The following is a 22,862-nucleotide window of genomic DNA, read 5'->3' as shown; positions in this document are numbered from 1 at the left end:
TAACCAGTCCCCATATACCCTCATGATAACATGCCCAACATGTTTGCAACCAAATGTAGTAAATATCTATACCCCCCTTGTTTTTGATGACCAAAATTGCCATCCCATTAAAAAAACACAAAGAATTAGTATCACATAAATCAAGCTTATACTATAAGTTAAAACATCATCTACTGTATCAACTCAACTAATACGGTCACATTTGGTTTAAAAAAAAATCCAAATTCTGTCAATGATTCATATACCAATTCACAACATCAATTTTTGATATACAGTCTATGTCAAAACTGATAACACGGTGAACTCAAAGCTACTGATAAAACACGTTTCTTGTGTGGATGTACTTCAAGCTTTTTTCTTTGACTTCTACCTCATGAGAGGCTGTCTGGGTTGAGACTTTAAATATTAATAACAGCTGCAACAATAAACACACTCGTGCTCTTGATTTTCTCAGCACCGCAAACTGGTAATGTAACAATAAGGGGTCGGTGTTTATGATCTTACCTGCCAGGCTGCTCTGGGTATTTCTGTTTGCAGTAGGCCTCTAAAGACGCGTAGACTTTCTCTCTCAGAGCTTCTACTTCGCCTGGGTTGGACAGACCTTTAGAGTCTGCGGAGAGTGGCAGAAAGAACAAAAGAATTCACTACACCACGTGGCTAGGCTGTGCTGCTGTTATTTGTACACAACTGGACATTCTTCTTCACTATAAAAAGAAAAAAAAAACCCAAAGAAGTAAACAAGTAGGCGTGAAAAAGCTTTCAAATCTGCACTTTTGCCCAGTGGAAAAACTAGCATAACTCAATATGGAAAAGCATCTCCACATTCTGGGCTAGTCCAATTAAGACCGCAATTCTCAAGCTGCACCAATTTAAGCTTCACTGGACTCATCTTTGATTAACATTTCTGACGAACAAAGCATTGTGAAGTTGACAATCAATGAATGTACATTGGTTGTTAATGGCTGGACCAGATCACACAGTGTGTGAAAGAAAAGGACTGAGGGCCATTTTTGCCTTGCTGTTCCCTTCACCCCCACCCCCACCACCGTATGTTTTTTCTCCAGTCAGTGTAGTCTTGCAAACCCCTAATTAACAAGGAATCAGGCGGAAAAGTGAACAGGGGCCAGTGGGTCTGGGTATGGCCTGAACAAAATGTGAAACACAGAGGATCAGTGTGTCCAGGGTGAGCAGATCCGCAGAGCCCCAGAGAGATTCAGGGAGCCTCCCTTACTGAGTCACTAAAAACCTGGGTCACATTCATGGGTTAGTTCAGTCCACTTAGATTCCATTTGGATAAGGTTTAAATACAGAACAGCACACTCATAGCAGAAGTGCCTTGGCAAGACACGGGCCTCAATTAAAGAGCGCACTCTTTCTTTGGACCTTTGCGGGGGAACGTAGTAAAATTTACACAAGGTTGGCAAATTACAAAATAAATGAGAATTCATCAATTTCAAGTGAAAATGGTGCCTTGAGAGAATCAAGGTCAACTCAAGGAGATAGTTTCCATTACAAGCTGAGATACCAGAGCTGAGACATAAGTGATGCACAACGCAACAGCGTTCTTGAATCTAAATACGTTATATTTACTTTTAACAAAAGTCTGGCAGCATTTTGAGACCATTTCCCCAATGTGAAAAGTTGTTCCCACTGGAATTGATTAAAGCCAAATGAAAGCTGAGCCAATGAGAATAAGACACATTTGTCATTTTCTATTTTAAGCCTGCTGTGGGATAAGGTTTAATAATCAAAGTTGAAGAGTTTGTGTTGACTAAGCGTTACGCTTCGAGTCCTCAGTGACTCATATTCTATTCCTGCAACGTCTGTGTCGGCTGATTATAGCTAGAAACAGTAGCAGCACCACGCCACAGTGCACAAGATCTTTATACTTTTAATAAAAGTTGCATTTCACTGGAATACGCTGATGTTCAGAAAGAAAAAAAAAAGCCAGTATACAACAATTACTCCGAAGGAAGAATTACACAGCGCAGTAGTTTGATGACCCATTTCTCTAAAAGATTTTTAGTCATTTTACATTACTGAATATATATATATATATATATATATTTTTTTTTTTTTAATGAAAGTTGAAACTAAAAAAAAGAGAAAAAAGAAACAAGAGTTTGCATTGTACAAACAGCAAATGAAAGCTTTTATATAATATACACAATGGTTACCTGGGTTGAAAAGGACAATAGCTCGAAGGCACCCCAGTTCTGTCTTATCCATCTGCATGTCCCTCATCTTTGACACCAGCTCTGTCAGCACTCTGCACAAAAGCAACAGGAGACAGTCAGAGATGCTACTCAGGTTAAAATACTATGTCAAGAATATTTAATTCTTGGCTAATAGGCAATATTTGTGTAAAATGAAACTAAACCAGTGGCAGAAAATTAAAGATCACACTTAACTGGATTTTTTTTTTTTTTTTTTTTTTGCAAATGACACATTATTCTTGACTGGTGCATTGCAAATACGGTTTTAACCACTTTCAAGTTTGCCTCTATTTGAAAAAACATGCACACAAGCTTACTCTGGGCCCACAGTTAGATCAGTGGAAAAGTTTACAGCCCTGCAAAGTAATTATATTTAGTACATGGTTTTCATAAAACGAAAGCCGCAGAGTAAACACAAGCTGTAATCTAACACCAGTGCTCCCACTGTCTGTGTGTGACATCACGGGTGGGAGTGGTGGCGTGTGGAGTCGCTCGAACTCCTCACCCCACTTTGACTCGGTCACACCCTCTCCCTGGCACTCTTTATTTTCCCTCTCACTCCGTTTCTTTCTGCTCCTCGCGCCCAGATAGTAAAGTCAATTGTGGCTCTTAGCTCATTCTAATTCAATTTGCTCTAAGGAGGAACAACAGAGCTTAAAAAAAGACAGAGAGGGAGAGAGAGAGGAAAGGGACTCAAGCGTTTAAGTTGATCAGTCTCTTCATTTGTATGGAGAAGAGACAGTGGACCAGATAAAGAAACATTATCAGTTCTCTGCATCTTAATGCTTGCCACAGTTAATAAAGAGATGGAATATGTCCTGTGGCTGTGAACGCTGATGACTGAGCGCACAGGCTGCTGATCAGAGGCGCAAGAAGGGAGACACAAAGAAAGTACTCAAAGTTTGACTGTGGCTTGACTGAGTCTGATGACAGCACGTGCAGCTGCAAATTCTCTGCTGGCTCCAAAACTGTGCAAGGAAACATGCGCTTCATTTGCAGTTTTTAATTTTCAAAATATAATAACAATCCATGACCAGAACTGTTCAAGAGTAACGTAGTTTAAAAAATATATATTTACAAAAAATCCCAAACCAATACAAACAAAATGTAAGATATATTTTTCTTATACGTTTGACAAACTTTCATAAGGGTGGTTCCTGCATCCAGCTGCGCTGTGACTCTATGGTGCATGGATTGTCTATATAAGATATGAGAGGTTCTGTGTGACCCCTGTTGTGTACAGGCGTAAATATTTTATATATTGGAGTCAATCAATTGTGCCTGTGCTGCTTGGCATTCCCCATTTTGTGTAACATTTCATTGTTTCGATTCAATGTTACATGAAATATTCTACAAGGGGTGGACATTTAATAGAATTTTAATCTCGATCAGAATTTTGTCTTCCCACAATTATGACATTTAAAATGAATACTCTGCCAATATAAAACGCAAAGCAAAAGCAATTTAGGCACTCTCTAAATCAGCACTTGATCATGTGTCTGTGTTTGCCTATCACAGCTGGTCCCTGCAGCACAAAGCTTGAAGTTGGACTAAAAGACAAATATACAACAAAAATCCAATGTCTGGCACAGCAGAACGCAAGGAGCTTGTCTCTTGAATTGGATCAACATCCGTTGTTTGGATTTTGGGGGAAGTGATGTTAAGAACAAATCATAATGGAAGAATGCTGTGAAAGAGTGCTGCTTTGCATTGCAGATGCAACTGAAAATATGCCACAAAATGCAGTATAATTAATGAATTAAGGCCAAGAAAAACAACTACAGATGTAAATTGCCCAAGTGCCAATTAAAGGGAGCCTGTACGACACAACAGCGTGTACATCCAGCTCACAAAGACACACTGGAATTGTTACAGTTATTATTCCACATTGGCAATATTTGTGCTGTATCAAAACCTCATGGGATTTCACAGCTGACAAAGACTTTGCTCTGAGTTTTAGTCTGAGTTTCTAATGCTAATGTGTTATCAGGAGAGAGACTGATACACCGATGAGCCGATATTATTGGCTGATATTACTCATTTGCCATTATATTGATATCAGTATTTTTAAACAGCCGATAAATAAAAAATTTAAAATATATGAAGAAACAGGAGAACTAACTTTAACCATGTTACGAGATTGATGCTGCATAGTTTGTCCACCAGGGGGCCCTCTACAACTTCTCTAATGCAATGTGTTTAGACCGCCAAATCAGCTGATCTGACAAAAGTTAGGCAGAGAATAAAGGACTAATCCAAATGTTTTTGTAACAATGAAACAAGTTTATTTTTAAATTTCTACAACATCTTAGTAAGGACTTATAAATAAATAAATACACTTAACAAATGTTTTGTGTCCCTTGATGTTAAACAAAATATCGGCTGATACTAAATATGAGTATCGGTAAGACTAATACTTTTCTAACTCTTTAACTTTTATTAACTTAAAAAATAGGCCACCTTTATAAATCACAATATTATCAAAGCACTACTTTCAGGTTGCATTACATGCTACTCGAGCACACCTTTAGAAAGTGCTACCTAATATATTATTTACAAAAGTTTTTGGTGCAGTTTCTACATGAATTTAGATGTCACTAAGTCCAAGAAAATTTAGTAACCTGTCAAAGATGGCTCCCACTCCGGCACTGTGGGCACTGTTGCGGTGAACGTGCAGCCCCGTTGCCAGCAGAATCCCGTCTTTAACCGCTATCGAGCGGTGCGAAAATGATGCAATGAGGAGCTCGTTCCAACCTGAGAAAGAGATGAGGAGAGGGACTGAGAAAAAAGTATGAGAAATAAAACCACTCACACTCTCCGAAATCCCCAGTACAAAAGTTCACACAGCATTCGAGCAAAATGAAACTGACAACAAAGGAGGGAATTCCAATGAATCAATTAAGCTGCGCACTAAAAGCATGCAGCTTTCTCAAGCACAGGCATCAGGTTATTACTAAGACATTTGAATCATGCTTTCTAAAGAGACAAGCGTGTAAACGGGATGAACTGCGCCTGCCATCGCAATAAAGACAACAGGCTTGATGCGCCAAAGCAGGGGGCTCGACACGGAGCGCCGAAGACACAAGACGCTGCCGTTTGAGTGACAGGGCTCCTTTAACTGTTCTGCCTGGCAACACCCGCCTCTTCTCCCCAGAGTTGAGTTGGGTATGAGCGGAGCCGGGATGCTTTTATCTGTGATACAGCAGAACTAAAGCGGTTATTTATAGAAAACCTGAGAGCAGAGACGAGCGTTGCCGAATAATGTCTCTCTCCCCGCTTTGCTGAAGTCTTTCCATCTTTTTATATGTGCAAAGGATAAGAATGATGGGAGGATTTATTTATTTTAATTTGTTTTTTTAGGGTAAGGGATGGGTGCGTTATAGCATTTTTTTTTCCTGGAGGAGGATTTAGAAAATAATGGTGTAATTTAGAGTGACAAGCAAGCAACAAGGGCAATGTGTTGGGAGAACCCAAAAGACCTTCCTGCATGTGACGTTAGTGACTGTAGCAGAAGTGACAGATGATTCACTCTCCGTTTTACATCGCTGCTTCTGTGATGCTTGCTTTTCCTCATACAGCAGATGCATGAAGAGACTCTGGGTCTGTCTCTTGCATCAGTCACATGACCGAGAGGTATCCAGTGTTCTCTTTTTTTCTGACTATATTATTAATGTTCATGGGCATCTGTTGTATCTACAAATGTGACTTATTTAACAATGAAAACAATGTCCTGTGATTCTGTTATCTTTATTTTTATTTTTGTTTAATCCTTGTTATTTTAAACAGCAGCAATTACTTGCCTTTTTAATACACAGTCAGTGGGCATAATACAATACATCTTACACTGAGTAATCAGTGGTTTGTTGAACCAGCAAATTTGATTCAATTTATTCATATAACAATGACCATTGATTCCAACCCATATCCTGTTAATTATATATCATCACTGCCAATCACTGCAAATTGTTTGCTGGTTAGATCATGCAAAATACTTAAGTCAGCTCGACAGACCTGCTCGTAGAAGGATGACCTGGTCGTCCAGCGGCAGCTCAGAGAAGTGGGGGATTCTTTTAGCCCACTCAACCAGGGTAAAAAGTTGTTTGTCAGCTGCTTGACAGATATTTGTCACTGGGTCGTTGGGCTGCAGGGGACGAGAGACAAAGATAGAACAGGTTAAAATAAGTCAGAAAATCAACTACAGTGTGAATTAAATAAGATTGAAATGTTAGCTTAATAATAATAATAATAATAATAATAATAATGGATTGGATTTATATAGCGCTTTTCAAGGCACCCAAAGCGCTTTACAATACCACTATTCATTCACTCTCACATTCATACACTGGTGGAGGCAAGCTACAGCTTTGTGTCTTTTGGCTGAGAGCCTTGTGCTAGGGCATAATTGAGCTACAGTGCTATGACAACGTATTTCCCCACCCTTCCTGATTTTTTAGTTCTTTTGCATATTTCTCACACTTGCTACCAATGGTGGTACAACCAGGTATTAGGGTTTAGGGGGCAATTACTTTTTCACATGGTGCAAGGAAGGTTTCGATTTCCTTAACCTTTTAAAGCCAAGCGTATCGTATTTGATGCATGTGTTTTTGTGAGTTTTTGAGACTTCTATATCATCAGCGTGACTTTTTTAACCCTATAAAATATAATTGGCATAACACATTTTTTAACACATTTTTAATGACTAAATTGCAAAAATATGGCTAATGTAGCAAATGTAATACAAATTAAAACTCATACATATGCAGATTAAAATTTGATATATCAAATATTTTTTTATATATATTTATGTAGAGAGATTTTCTATAGATTTCTGGCAGTTATTTCATGGTTCAGGTTTTAAAGGGTTAGTAAATTTAAAATATTGATTTTAAAACTCCATTTGTATTTACTCAGTATATCTTTGTCTAATATTAAAATTTGTGTTATGATCTGAAACATGTAACTGTGACAAAAGTGCAAAAAAAATAAGAAATCAGTAAGGGGCTTTTTTCATGGCACAGTACCTATAACTACGTAATCACACACACACTGACACCAACATGAGTGCCCGCCGTGAATAATATCTTCTAAAGAGGTACGGTGAAAAAACAAACAGTGATTCTGTCTCAGCTTGTGGAGGAAATACCTGCAGAGAGCTGTCAGTGAAAAAACAACTTTCGCTGAGCTGACTCTTTCTTTGGGGACCTTTTAGCCAAAACACAAATCAGCCTCTCTGACAGCTAGTAGAGCTCAAGAGGCCCTTGAGAGGCTCCACTGACACTTTACTACAGAGCAAGTGGTTAGGAGCTCAAAGAGGACTTTATCACAGCACCAGGAACGGCTTTGTAAAAAGGTAAACCAATGTGCTCACAGTAGTGCTTCTAATAATGATTGTGTAATTATGCTGATAACCACATTTGGCAGAAATGACTTCAAGTAACACCTCTCAACATCATCGTGGATGAATTTGGGTCCTTTCAAATCTCCCGTTTTTAAGTAAGATCATTGAAAAAGCAGTTTCTCAACAGCTCAGTTACTTCTTAAAACAGAATAATTGCTACGATGCCTTCCAGTCAGGTTTTAGACAGAATCACAGCACTGAAACCGCTCTGACCAAAGTGTTCAATGACATATGTCTGAATACAGACAGTGGAAAAATGTCAGTCTTAGTTTTACTGGATCTCAGTGCAGCATTTGATACAGTTGACCACAACATATTACTCAAACGACTGGAGAACTGGACAGGTCTTTCAGGAACTGTACTAAACTGGTTCAAAACATACGTAGAAAACAGGAACTACTTTGTATCAATAGGTAACTTCACATCTGAGCAGACAAGTATCACATGTGGAGTTCCCCAAGGTTCCATCTTGGGACCCCTTCTGTTTAACATCTACATGCTCCCACTGGCACAGATTATAAACAACAACAAAATAAACTATCACAGCTATGCAGATGACACACAAATATATATCACAATGTCACCAGGAGACCGAGGCCCTGTACAGGCTCTTGGTAAATGCATTGAGGAAATCAATGACTGGTTGTGCCACAATTTTCTCCAGCTAAACAAAAACAAAACTGAGGTAATAGTCTTTGGCGCCAAAGAAAAACGATTACAGGTCACCAGAGAACTTCAATCTATACATCTAAAAACCACAAACCAGGCGAGAAATTTGGGTGTAGTGATGGATGCAGACCTAAACTTAGAAAAACACATTAAGACAATAACAAAGTCAGCTTACTATCACCTCAAGAATATATCAAGGATAAAAGATCTGATGTCTCAACAGGACCTGGAAAAACTAGTCCATGCATTCATCTTTAGTAGGCTTGATTACTGTAACAGCATCTTTACAGGTCTACCTAAAAAATCAGTCAGACAACTACAGCTCATTCAGAACTCTGCTGCTCGAGTCCTCACTAAGACCAAAAAAGTGGACCACATCAGTCCAGCTCTGAGGTCCTTACACTGGCTGCCTGTCCGTCAGAGGATAGACTTTAAAGTTCTGATGCTGGCCTATAAAGCTCTGAATGGTTTAGGACCAAAATACATCAATGACCTCCTGACCCAGTATGAACCATCCAGATCCCTCAGGTCATCTGGATCCGGTCTTTTATCAGTTCCCAGAGTCAGAACCAGACACGGAGAAGCTGCATTCAGCTTTTATGCTCCTTATATCTGGAACAAACTCCCAGAAAGCCTCAGATCAGCTGAAACACTCAGTTTATTTAAATCCAGGTTGAAGACTCACCTGTTCTCAGCTGCATTTGAATAAAGCACCAAATCCACACTTTAAGCTTAAATTTCAAAACTTACATTTAACTACTGATTTTATCTACTGTTCTGATTTTATCTGTTTTGATTTTATATACTGTTGTTTGTTTGTTTGTTTGTTAATTAGTTAGTTAGTTTATTTGCTTGTTTTAATCAATTTTAAATCATGCTTTTTATTTGTTCTTGTTTCTAATGTCTCTGTAAAGCACTTTGAATCACCTTGTTGTTGAATTGTGCTATACAAATAAACTTGCCTTGCCTTGCCTTTCTTCACTACGTTGCTGCAGTTCATTAAGAGCATTTGTTTATGCACAGCTCTCTTTAGGTCCCACCACAATATTTCAGTTGAGTTGATATTTCCACAGATTTGTGGGCCAATGCAACAATTGAAATATTTTTTTTCAGCCAATCTGTTGTGGTCTTGTTGCTGGCCAGTTATATACGACCAAATTTTGGTCACATAACCGGAAGCTCTAGCAGTCAGACAAATGGCCTCACATTTCATCGTGAGTTCATCGTTGACCCAAGGACAGAAAGGTCCCCAGGTCAAATCATCATGCCTCCACTTCTTTTCTTGACAGTTGGTATGAGGTGTTGTGTTTGGTTTTCACCAAATGTGATGCCGTGCATTATGGCCAAACACTCTGTCCAAATGGCATTGCTTGGGGTTTTCATCTCGAGGTTTGTTCAGTTGCAACCTCACGGACCTAAGCCATTCTGTCATGTTCTTTGAAGAGTGAAGAGGCCATACTTGTTCGGTCTTTTGTTATGAACTTCAACATTTAGCACGCTAACTGAGGCCTGTCTGAGATCTTTGTGCAGTGCATCATCTGCCCTTGGGGTGATTTTGCTGGGACGTCTGCTCCCCACTGGGAAGACTGTGGTATTGTGTTAACACGCACCTGAAAGCTCCAGACCGGCAAACTGCCAAAATTGCTTTTATAGAAGTTGTCATAGCTGCACCAAGAGCAAAAAAAACTTGTCCATTGATAGACAACGCAGCATACAAAATGTAATTCCTGAAAACAAACGTTTCCCGCTCACCAAAAAAATGAAAGGGAAAAGAATGTGTGCACCTTTTTAGCTTTAGTCAACAAAATAATGGTATGAGCCTAAATAAATGCATGTCTTTTATTTAGAGCTTTTTTTTTTAACATACAAACTGAAGTTGAGGTGAAAACAAAGCCAGATTTGATCCTTATCTGCTAATGTATATCTAATGATAAGTGTGTTCTTTATAGAAGAAGACAACTTCTGCATGCAATGAATGCAAAATTGCAAAGACAAGGACTTGTTCTCCTTAACTGTCCTGTCACATTTGATTCAAAAGTATTGTTCTTTGACCCTTGGGGAGTAGCGGTAGAATACTAATGCAATGCATACATGCTCCATGACTAACTCAGTAAACTGTAACTCCATCTGGGCTTTGGGTTAAAAAAATCCACAACAATACTGCCATTCTCTGACAAGTAATTCACAGCCATCCCAAGAGTACACATGCTACTCTTGATATGCGTGTGTGTAAACAAAGGCTTTGTGAACATGCTTTTGTGCATAATTTTAAATCAAGTCAGCATCCCTAAATTCTAAGTAGCTCCACATGAACTCGCCCTCTGACAAAAACAGTTAGCAACTTCTCCCCAACTTCTCCTCCAAATCCCACAGATTGATGCTAAAAGCTAGGAGGATCCTGACATCAACTGCAGCTCTCCAGAGGAGATTAGCTCAAGATGAAGGAGAAAATATCTCTTCACTCACATTCTCCTTTTATAAAACACAGGGCAAAGACTATCCCATCCTCTCCACTACATTCCCTCCCTGCGGTGTGAAACTAACACACTGACTGCAGAGCATCACAAATACGCAGCTCAAATCTGAAAAACTTAAACCAGACACAAAGCCTACACTGTTTTGAAAACTGTAAGTCATCTTGTTTTTTTTTTCTTCAGGGAGAGAAAGAAAACAGGCACCTTATGAATATTTCAGCATCTGATCTCCGTGGGAGATGTGGACGCCGCAGCTCAGTACGACAGTTTTCGTGAACTGCGCTTCCTCCCCAAAACATAAACAGATCCGGTTAATTCATTCCAAAGGGCACAGCCCGCCAAAAAACAAATAAAAACCACAGGGGGCTTCAGCGTGCGCCACAATTGAGCCACCGCTCCCCGTAAGAATACAAGTCCCAGGGTTCTCGTTAAACATGGCAAACCTTATGAATGTTGCATGGCTATCTTAGCTGTGTTTAGACTGACCTGGTTTCTTTGTCACCGTCTGTGAAGATGACGAGGAGAGGGGCTTACAACTTCCTCAAACAATTCATCTAAGTACAGCATTACATCTACTGTACTTACTGTTCAAGCCAAAGAGTGGACTTTAGGATGTTATCAGCCCCTGACCCATGAAAGGATAACCTCTACAGTTATAAAAAAAAAAATATCTCACAGGTTAGGTAGAAAGACTACTTTTTCTTTTAATTTGGAGATTAGTGGCAAAAAATGTGGAGGAAAAACAGCAAGAACACCAAAAAACCCACCTGACACAGAGAGTAAGGTCATAAACGGACATTTACTGTTTTTTTGTTTTGGGTTTTGTTTTTGTTTTTTGGTTTTTTTTTTTGGGGGGGGGGGGGGGGGGGGGGTAGCTTATTTAGGCATTTTTTTTATACGTCTGCCACAAACAAAACTGTCTGCAATCCAGGCAAATCAAAGTGTTTCTAGCAAGACACCCTTCCACTGCTGCGGTCGATTAGCAACTTGCATTCTTCCCTATGAAATTTTCATGGGGAGACAAAAGATTTGCTCTTCAGTCTTTCATTATTGTGCTTGAACCACACTGTACTAGAGTGACAACAGAGAGAAAATTGGGTACTCACACAGATCAGGATAAAAATGAATTACTCAAGTGTCCCACTTTTTAGATTTAAAAAAAAAAAACAACAACAAAAAAAGCCTTTCTTCATATGTCATAATTACAGTTAACAGAAAGATAAGACCTTTTATTAAAATTCTCCATAAAGTAATTCAAATATAGTAGAAATAACAGCAAGAAATAACACAAAAAAGAAAGAAAATGGGATGTATAAAATGGAAGTAAACCCTAAGGATTAGTGAATGATAACATTTTCCCCTCTGCCCTTCCTACTTAGAAGAAGACCTCTCTCTCACTGACTAAAGGCATATTACTAACGACTGTTTAACTCCTGTTCTAGGTCAGCATGAGATAAACACACCTTATTCAGCTTGGCCAGACCCCGACCATTAGACAGTGGCGGTGGCCTATTCATGGTGTACACTCATGACCCAGGTCATGTGATTAATTACAACATGGAGCACTGGTTCTCAATGGAGACCTGGTAGGGGGGAGGCAGGGGAACAGCATTTGGATAGCAGAGGAGTCCTTGTGGTCAGGACAGAATGCATGCCAAGCCTCTGCCAACATTGCAGGCTTCACTTCAATTAAAGGATCCGCTCACTCAAATCAAAAAACAAAATTATATTTCATTTTTTATTCCTCGTCATATCCAGCTATACTTAATGTCCTGGTTTAGGGTTTATATACAGTAGTGGCTAAGAATTTTAAATGCCCACCACAGCCCAGGCTACCAATACTTGGTTGGTGGACAAACTGAGTGACACCAATTGTTGCTGGGCATCTCCTACCAATAGCCTGGAATCCAGTTCACCTTTGTGAGGTTTTCCGCTGCTTTCATCATCATGAAGAAGCCCTGTACCACTTTTATATATATATTCACATATATCTTACAGTAGCTTGGTAACATTAAGTGCAAACACAGCTAACATTATGAAAGATTTTTTATGGTTGAAGATAATTAAAGAACAACTTCTGTTTATTCTTCTGGCAACAGTGTTTAGCCTTGTTAGACTCTGTTACACTTTATCTTTTTGCTAAGCCCATTGACTAGTATGATGACTTTGCCTCTGGGGGCAGTGGGGATTTTTCACGGCTTCCAGCGTGAGGATATTGGACTCTCTATTCCATTAGCTACTCACTGCTCATGAGAGAAGATTCAGTTGATAAATATTTAAATCTCTAACAATAGCTAATATTCGTGAGATTATATTTCGATAAATACCTTTCCTCTGTCTTGCTTTCAATGCAGACATTTATTTTATTTATTTCCATGCATCGATTAAACTTTGGCTACAAACAGACAACAAAAAGAAACCAAAAAGCTCTTGACCCTTGATGACCCTGAATATTTGTGTATTTAACAGGCAGATATCTGTTTGTAGCTTAGAAGGTAAAGGAAGGCGACTACCAATAAAAAGGTTAGTGGTTTGATCTCCAGCTCCTTCACTTCACATGACCAAAGTGTCCTCGGGCAGAATACTGAATCCCAAATTGCCTTTGATACATTCATCGGTGTAATGCATTACATTTAATTTTTAAAACTATTTTCAGCATATTCATATGATTTCCAATATGATTTTGCTCAGGAGTTGGCAAAGAATACATTTAAAACAAGCCTTTAAACACTTTCATTGCGGTTTTCTAATCTGTTGTGGAGGCCCTTAGAAATCTTCCTCTTGGTGTTGGGCAGGCAGCGGGCATCGAGAGACCCAGCGTGGCAGAGCCCAAACACTCAGTGCATTAGTATGTCTGAGCTGCTAGCCGCTCCCCCATGAATCCCTACTCCTCCTTCCTCTCCCTATAATGCCAACGCTCATCTCCTACATTTCCATCTGGCCCCCCGAAAATAGCTCCCATTTACTCACATAACAGCCTTCACATTTCTACCTTTACTTCACAAGACATTTCCTTCCCCCGAAGCAGATGAATCCCAGAAGAAGTCCCCTCTCTCTCCCTCCCTCATTCAGTCTCACTCTCCCATCTCTCCCCCCTCCCCGCCTCCTTTGGTAGGCTTCTGCACAGCTCCTCTGTTTCCCATGTTTCCCAGCAGAATTCCTGAGAAAGCTGAGGCTTTGTGGTATGCTTTCAGGAACAGTCTGCCTGTTGCATTATTCATCACTCCTAGTCGCCAATGTGTCAAAGACAGCCCACAGTGCCCAGCTGATACTAAGGGGCATATATGAGGAAACACACAGCTGAGTGAAGGAGCTAATAGACCAGGTAAGCTAGTTCCTGAGTCCACAAGTGGTAACCTAAAAAGCCCCGAAGGAGATAACAAAGGTATTTATATTTGATATTCAGTAACATGTCTACCATCAGGCAGCAGGTAGATGAGAAAAACAGCCGCAAGCTTTAAAAAACAGGGAACTAAAATGTGTAATTTATCTGAAACATGGTTGATGTGAAACATTACTACAGCAAGCATATCCACATGCAGGCAAATCTGACTTGACTTATATGTTTGGCACTCTTCACTGCAGAACTGAAATACATGAAGCACTCACACATGGAAAGAATTAAAACAACTTGTGGACAATGGTGGAGCAGCTCCAGTGAGTCTTTTGAAGCATAAATTTCTAAAATATAACTCATAAGCCATAAATCTAAAAGTGAACAGCTCTTTTATACTAACTGCAAACCACTACATTTAGTATTTAGCATGCATATGCAGAGATTTTAAGTTGCCTTTTAACTGAGATTCATTGTATTTACTGTCCAATACCTAGGAGCTCCTAAGTGAAAGCTGTTGGGAAGCTTTCACATTTAAGAAAATGACAAAAGAAAGAAAGAAGTCAGAACACAGATGTTGTGTTTTTCAAGCTTCCAGTCAAGATGTTGAAAACAATAGTGTTAAGCAATAAATGCAATAAAAAAGACATTTTGACAATAATTTAAACAGTAGAGGAGATCTAGAAATGAATCAACCTGTGCTTAATGCTAAGGCATTTTTATTGACAACTAATTTCCAGCTAATCAGAAATTAATAGTTAAGTATGACTAGTACCACTGGTATAACAATGGTGCATATCACTAATTAGTGTGAATGCTGAAAAGCATTCACAGTATTGTTATTCTTAAAGTGACAATTTCAATAAAAATTGCCAGTTATTTTAACTTAAATGAATTAGAAAAATGTATTATATCATTAAACAGTGCACGACTGGATGGGTCTCGCTTATTCAAAGAAAACAAGCCTATGGTGTCCATTAACACACACAAGTTGGCTTTGGACCAAGAGAAACTCTGATATGATTGTGACACATCAATCTTTCATGAACTCACTCACTTTAGCCAGACTGCAACAAACCCTTCCTCCTGCTACTGCTTAGTTTGGATAATGCGTTGATTATATTCCATTGCTGGCATGGACGCAGATAGCTGGAAACGGTAGAGTACGGTAGTTATATTTGTTATATTTCTTTGAAGTATAACAAATTTCTTGGAGCACATGCATAGCTGTAAACTAAATTCTCTGCAGAAAAGTCCATCAGGTCACAAAAAATAGACGGGCACTCGGAAGTCCGTACGGACCCTCACGGTCACGTCCGATGATCAAATTTCTGGCACTTGGACACAAGTGGAACCGAGCAGACTCACAGACATGGAAAGCATGATAAAGGTTTAATCGGTGAGGAAGGAGAAATATTTGAATAAGTTCACATCCTCAAGTTGCGATGAACCCAAACCAGTTAAACTGAGAGATTATTCAGTCTGGACATTTGAATGAGTTGGATGAGTTTGGTTTTCTTGAGAACACCATTGGAATACTGAATGTCTTCAGGTGATCGTGACTGAAGCTGTGAAGCCAGCCAAGATGAAACAGTTGACAGATAATCATCCTGTCAAGTGAGTAAAATACTGAGAACGAGAAAAGAACTCAAAGCAGTAACCACGGTATCAAATGGAGGGAACTAAATAGGTGGAAAAACTGACCCACCATCCAAAGTAAGTCTAGATAAATCACTGTGTGTGCTCCTATGAGTGTAAATATAAACATAAAAATCATATAATCTGAATCTGCATTACACAAAAAAACTCACCGAGTTTGATGGCACACCGAGGTTGGTCTCGATGTAGGTCTCGGTTTTAGGTTCTACTGCTTCCTCGGCTTCCAGGATCTTCTCCACGGGCATGTCCTCGTTGGCGCAGCTGGTAGACTCTACCTCGTTCTCATTTTTCTCCTTGGCTCGCTGGCGCTCCTCCTGAACGGCTGCATGTAACAAAACTGGTTTCGGTCACTACTGCTGTTTTACAAGGTCAGTATGTGATCAAAAACACACTTTGAAAGAAAGAAAAATGCAAGCTAATAGGGTTTTGACTGTGAAGCTTAGCAGCTGTTTTGGTTCACATTCACAGTTTGGTTCAATGTGATAAATAAACTGTGCACTGCAAGTCCTGCAACTAGTGAACAAACATCTAGCCTGAGTCTGTTTTCAGTGCTGAATCTTCCCCTTTGATTAATTACTTGAATTCTTGCTGCGTTTGTGAGTGTGGAATAATTGTCCACACTCGGCTCTACATCGGTAGTGAACTAAATACATATCTGGTGCTTGTTCATGGCTGCTCGTGCTTGCCTGAGTCTGTAATTTAGTGTTCGACATTAAGTGCATCTTGGTAAGCAACTGAATAGTTCATAACTCCGAATGTACAATGCCAGCAAAAACATAGCCGAGAGAGTTTAATCATCAATAATTGCTTCAGCAGTGAGGATGGAAAACAGAAAGACCTTGGGTCTGCATTATGTACAACAAAGCAGCATGGAAATGTCCAAGGACATCTTCCAGTTTCCTTATCAAAGATAAGTCTTCTTTATGCAGTGCTCACTGACATACACAGATCATTTCTAGATAAATAAATAACATTTGGCCTGTCACTCTTTTGTTACACCATGAATGGAAGCCAGAACATCTAAAAAAAAAAAAAAAAAGTCTCAGCACAAATCAATGAAGACTTTATCGTGTCTAAAAACACATTCAAACGCAACCGTGCTGGTTCTGTCATCCGATTGGCTTGGCAAGCAGACACAGGAAATGGTTTGTGTGCCGAGCAGACACAGAGACTCACTGCGGCCGAGGCAAGAGAAACCGCACCTCCACCCTCAAGTGAGAATGAAAAAGACGCATGTCTGTGTGTTTTCCGTCTTTTCAAAGGGCTGTAATTCACTTAATTCAAAACACCACCGAAAAAAGTACTGTGGCTTTTTTTTTTTTACATGTTTTTCTTCCAGCCATGGATTAATAAAAAGCTCTTGACATAATGTGTTTTGTGATAAAGGGCTGTTGGAAATTTAAAGTCAGCATGCAGGTTTATATACACACACCTGGAGAGCTGCACTGCCACACACACACACACACACACACACACACACACACACACACACACACACACACACACACACACACACACACACACACTATCGCACACAATGGGGTTTCAGATCTGACTGAAGATCTGTCTTCTTGAGTTTCCCTTACTCTGGTTTCTATTCCAAGTCCCGAATCAGAGAGGCCGTGGTCTTGTTGTGGGGGGGAAAGGAAAGCAGGGGTTGTTAGAGGAGGAGAGGGAAAGGGGCCCCACTTTAGAGGAACTGCTGTCTGGCAGTGGAGGTCAGCTCAAGGGTAGAATACTTGTGTTGGAGTCAGGGAGAGGTGAGGAGGGCTGAAATCATGTTAGCTTTATTCTCCCCTCCTCCTCCTCTACTCTCCTGACTGGGAGAGCATAAATTCATTTAATCCTGTTTTTCTGTGGATTCGCTCAGCCTTTTGGGCTACTGTTGCCATGTTCTCCAACCACAGCCCCCCGGGCTGCATGGGGAGGCTTAGGCAGCATTGCAAGTGAGGCAGAAGGCAGTAAATGATAATATCCTTGAAAGGAATAAAGAGCCCAACAATGACATAAATAAAAACAAGAGAGAGGAGATGGGAGGCCAAGTAAAGGTCAGGAAAAAATGGCCTTAGATAGAATATCCTCCAAAACATACCAATGAAAAGAAGAAACCTATTCTCCTCATTAACTGTGTTTTCTTCAGTAACCACCCACAGACACCTGGTTAACACATGCTGCTGTTTTTGCATCCTTAGATCTCTTAGCCATCTCCAAGCATCAAGTAGTGTAATCTATGCACTCTTTTCAGTAAACATGGTTGCCTTGATGAAGAAAGGCAGTAACTGGCTTGTTCAACGTGCAAAAGAGTGCTTAACAGCACTGCTGAAAGGGCTAATATTTCTAACACCTAGATGGAGTGTTAAAATTCACACCTCACAGAATGTTTTTCCTCCCCTCAGACAACAGAACCACTTTCAACCCCACTGTGAGCTTTCCCTGGAGACGCTTTACTGTGCTGCTCCATAATGAATTACAAAAGCTATCTGTCAATTCAGTGTTCACGTTGTGTTGCTGGGTTTCTTGAACTGCTTTGAGCCAATATAGCCATATTTAAAAAAAAAAAAGAAGCTGAAGATGACATGAGAACTTGATATAAAAACAAGTGCATGGGTGAGGTTTGGCAGTATGCAGCAGACACATGTTTCAAGATGTGCCATTAATCCATTTCTGAAAAAGAAATGCAAAAAAAGGCAAAGTTGAGAACTGGTAAAACAGAGGGAATAAAGTGTAGCACACAAACGGATCATCAAAATGATTCTCCTTTGAACAAGGACGATTACGGGCAATAAAGCCGAACCCAGAGTACCCAGGTTCACCCCAAAGTCAAGATAAGTCAGGTTAAAACCTGCAGCCAAAAAAATCCATTGGTTTGAAGTGCAACTGAATCCCAGAATCTCAATGAGAACTGAAGAGTCAGTGTTTCTCTAAGTTGTATTATGTATTTGTTTGGGGTGGTTTTCTATTTAATACTTGGAAGTAAAAGGTAATTATTATCCAAACACAACGACACCAGATAGTCACGTGAAATTGAATAATTAAGTGTTGTAATTATGTTTGTGTGATGTGAATATTAAAAGCCCGACAAGGGATGAGGGTTAAAAATGAGAAATAGCTAGAAACTCTATGCGCAGCACATCTGTTTCTTGCTCCAATTCAGAACTTGATAGTCTTCATTTCATTGTGTGCTATAACAGCAACAACTACCATGTGACTGTGATTCACCTGTTCAGTACTATGGAGTCCTTCTATGCACTTCTGTCAGTGTTTTTACTGTCATTATTGAAAGGATCAGAGAGATTAATAATCACTGCCTTATATAAGAACTCACAGATGTCAGCAAATCCCTGGGGGGAAATTGCCAAAATTATTGGAAGTACAAAGAAGTGGAAAATCATGTTTGCTTCAAAAAAATCAACAACAACAAAGAATTGGCACCCAAGAGGGTGGGAAAAAAAGTCTTGTGAGTTTATTTGTTTCTATGGTGGCTGGCACCACATATAAAGCACTGGGGCTCGACCACAAGGCAATTAACACCACGGAAATGAAGCATGAATGATGGTAACGGCGTTAGCTACTTACGTCGGTTATGCCGTAACCCCGACAAAGATTGACTGCAGACGTTTAAATCTTTTAGTCTTAAAGACCAACGTCTGATTTAGAAGAAAAAAGGAGATGGAGCTGAAGATTCTGTTTTCAAGAAAGATGGGATTTGCATTTGCACAGACCCAGTCCATGTTAATAGCCTCTGAAAATGGGAGACTATGGAAAAAAATAAGTGTAATTCCTAAACAGGTAAAAGAAAACTTCTGTTAAACCTTTTGAATTAAAGCTCAAAGTCTCTGGTCAAAGTCTGCAGTCCCAGTAAAATAAATATCTATTTATGTGTAGGTAATGGTTTCCTTTTAAAATAACATTAACACTGAAAAATGACTGAATAATGGTAGAAATTGAATAATGATCTTAAACTGGGTTCGAATAATAGGCCCTATATTTCGTCCCATGTGGCTGATCGAATCTTTGAATGTCTTCCAAAAGGACAGCATTATGTGCACACCATCAGCAGCTTATAACTTTAGGAATGTGGTGCAAATTTTTCATCGTGCTGTGCAATTACAAGACATCATCCAGTTGGAGTACTCAGTTGGAGTATTAAACTTCACATATCTTGCAACATAAGTACAGCATCCATCTTTTGCACTGTGTGAAAAATGAGGTGGCTTACAATAACTAGGTAAGCTGTTCCCCACACCACATGTAAATTTCCAAAAATCATTAGAAGGAGAAAAAGACAAAAAAGGATTCCAGGAAATACAGGAAACATAAACTCGCATAGTTTCATAGTTTAACCGAGAATGTTTTTCTTCAGTCTACATTGCTGAAGTCTCCGTGTGGATTGCCTGCTCTCACAAACCCTCATTTGGTTTCCACGCACAGCCATGTTTGATTCATGGCGCTGAACAGATGAATGCATTCTAAAAAACTAATGCTGCAAGCAGAAAATTCTCTCATTTGAGATGCCGGGTTTTCTAAAAATTTGATGCGTCTCTAACATATGACGTCAGTTACCCTTGACATCGCTTGCTGGGTGAGATACAGTTGGTCTTTGCAGCTCTGCATCACTTGCCAAGTTTATCAAAGTATTCTGTTTTTTGTTTTCTTTGGCCTATAAGAAGTGGAAACTTTGCAAAGAAAAGGAAGGATTACATTTGACATGTCAAAGTATTTTATGTCAACTTCTAGGGTATTTTGAAAGCTCTGTCGTTAATGAAGTCGTAGCTTAAATGAGTGTTTGTGTGCAGTGTTGGGTGTAATGCATTCCAAAGTAATGTATATAATGAAATCACATTCTTCAGTAACATAGTAATGTAACGTGCTCTTGTACTAAATTCTATCATTAGATTAAAGTTAAAATGACGTTGTTACTAAAAGTTCTTCAGCTATCTACATGGGAGGCAGATAGAAAGGCGGAAACATAAAACATCAAACAAACTTTCTTTTTTTCCTGTGAACTTGTGCTACAATCAGATCATTTCAGTTTGCGTGCTAGAAGCAGAAAAATGGTGAAGTGGAAGATGGACATTACTGCATCCAGGAAACAAACAACAGCTTTGTACTACTAACATAACTTCGGCTCTTTGCAAAAATCTGCACAGCCAGCATGCTAACGCAAAGCTAAAGCCCAGATATGTGTGCTGGCCCCAGCCCAGCAGTCAGGCCCTAGACTTCAACAGGTAACAAAGGCAGTGATGAGCAGTCATGCTTGCAGCGCTGCAGCTTCCTTTTCAGCCTGTGCATTATAGAATTAAAGTAGAATCGCTGTGGCAATTGCTTTGAAGTGTCTTTGGGCTGTTTTTCAACTTTGCTTTGTTTTTTCAGCTTTGTGTTCATACATAAATACTGAAAGAAAGATCGTATGTGTGTCCTTATTAGAATAGGGATTTGTTTTGGTGTAGCTTAAGTTATATTGTTAACACATTACTGATGAGTAATGTGAAACTGATATATTGAATAATGCAACAGTTATGTACAGCACTTTCATTTCAAGTAATGACTCCGATACTGTTTCTGCACCAGTGTCAAACGCACCAGCAGTTTGAGTGCAAACCAAATTCAGAATACCTCAAAATTCTGGAATCTCAAAATTCAGTATATTTCTACTCACAGAAATGCCAAAAATACATATCATATGGACTTCTGAATGTACTCCTCGGCTACTCACTTCCCCAAAATTGAGCCTTTTAAAAGGAAGATTAATAAAGATAAGGAAATAGGAAAGTGAGACATTATCCTCAACGGTATGTGCTGTACCTTCTCTCTTCATGCCCATGGCTAAACACTTCTGGTAGCGACAGTACTGACAGCGGTTCCTCTGGCGTTTATCAATGACACAGTCTTTGTTGTCACGACAGGTGTAGGTCAGGTCTTTGCGGACAGTCCTTTTGAAGAAACCTTTGCAGCCCTCGCAGCTGTAGACTCCATAGTGTTTACCTGAGGAAAAGGGAAAAGAGATTGTTTGCTTAATGTTAGTTTTTGATCCTTTTTTTGGAAACATAAGGTGACACAGTGCACATGGAATTAGCTGAGTTGGCCGTTTTGCTGCTTCTTCATTAGTACACACCTATGACCTTACCAACTACAACACATTCGCGGAATTTACTGTGATTTCATGAACATGTTATTTACCATTCTGTGGTTACAATAACACAAAGAAATACCCAGGAAACACTTTGAAAGAACAAAACAAAAATTATGATCACAGACCCTTCTACTAACCCTTTGGTAATGAAGGAAAAGAGAGGCTCACTAAAGGGAATATGTGAGGGGGGGGCAGTCTAATATGGTGTTGTCTGACCCTGTTTCTAACAGCTCTTTTTTGTTATTTATGACGGATGGAGTCCATTTGGTTTCTCCAGTGTTGATCAAACTGTTTCTTTGTTATCTCTCTGCTGGGTCAGACCACCAGAGAAGATAAATAAAGCCCCCGAGCACAGCTAAATGAAGCATGACTTGCTATTAAACATTGTTTTGATTTTCCCCCTTGGGTGCACACAGCACCAATGACGCAGGATGACAGTAAAACTGTCCAATGAATTAGATATCCACCTTTATCCAGAGGCTACAAACTTTTCATGGTTATCCCCAGAAAAAAATTAAACACATGGTTATTTGTTGGCAGTGTGGGAAAAAAAGAGATTTAAGACAACTCTACAAAGATGAGTGCTGTGAGAGTCATTTCCTGGGATAACCCGTGGTTATCTGTTCACCCAGGGTTAATGTTCTTGTGGTTCAGGTGGTTAAGCTAGAAGTTGGCCAAATGATAGCCAATGTCTAAGAAAACTCTGGAGCAAGCTATTGTTCTTTGAGAAGCCAAAAAGGTTATTTACAATCTTTATTTATTGTGCAACCTAAAGTGCTACGTGAGAAAGTTTGATTTGGGACAAAAAAAGATTACAGAAATATTAAGGGTGCCAGACTTAAATGGAATTTTATGCCTTTTCTTGTAACACGTTATATTGACTTTGCTTTATTGTTATCGTTACCATCTTTCAGAGACTAATCAAAAAATAGCCTTAAATGACCACCCACCTACCCATCTGTCCATCCATCCGTCCATT

General features: G+C 39.5%; 1 protein-coding gene across 2 annotated transcripts in view; it reads right to left on the bottom strand.

Moving 5' to 3' along the window:
* rxraa (retinoid X receptor, alpha a) overlaps positions 1-22,862 on the bottom strand; it is a 115,101-nt gene that overhangs the window by 5,169 nt on the left and 87,070 nt on the right. The window contains exons 5-10 of one of the 2 annotated variants that reach the window (XM_080876472.1): positions 21,556-21,735; positions 15,903-16,087; positions 6,228-6,357; positions 4,838-4,970; positions 2,178-2,269; positions 505-610 (exon numbers count right to left, since the gene is read on the bottom strand). In XM_080876472.1, the coding sequence (XP_080732598.1) occupies positions 505-610; positions 2,178-2,269; positions 4,838-4,970; positions 6,228-6,357; positions 15,903-16,087; positions 21,556-21,735 (826 nt within the window). The remainder of the gene's footprint in view (positions 1-504; positions 611-2,177; positions 2,270-4,837; positions 4,971-6,227; positions 6,358-15,902; positions 16,088-21,555; positions 21,736-22,862) is intronic. The other variant, XM_080876473.1, reaches the window with a different exon arrangement.

This window comes from Rhamphochromis sp. 'chilingali', assembly GCF_963969265.1.
Source record: "Rhamphochromis sp. 'chilingali' genome assembly, chromosome: 2".
In the NCBI taxonomy this organism is placed as follows: domain Eukaryota; kingdom Metazoa; phylum Chordata; class Actinopteri; order Cichliformes; family Cichlidae; genus Rhamphochromis; species Rhamphochromis sp. 'chilingali'.
Note: the sequence above shows the minus strand (reverse complement) of the source record. Positions and strands in the feature narration are given on the sequence as shown.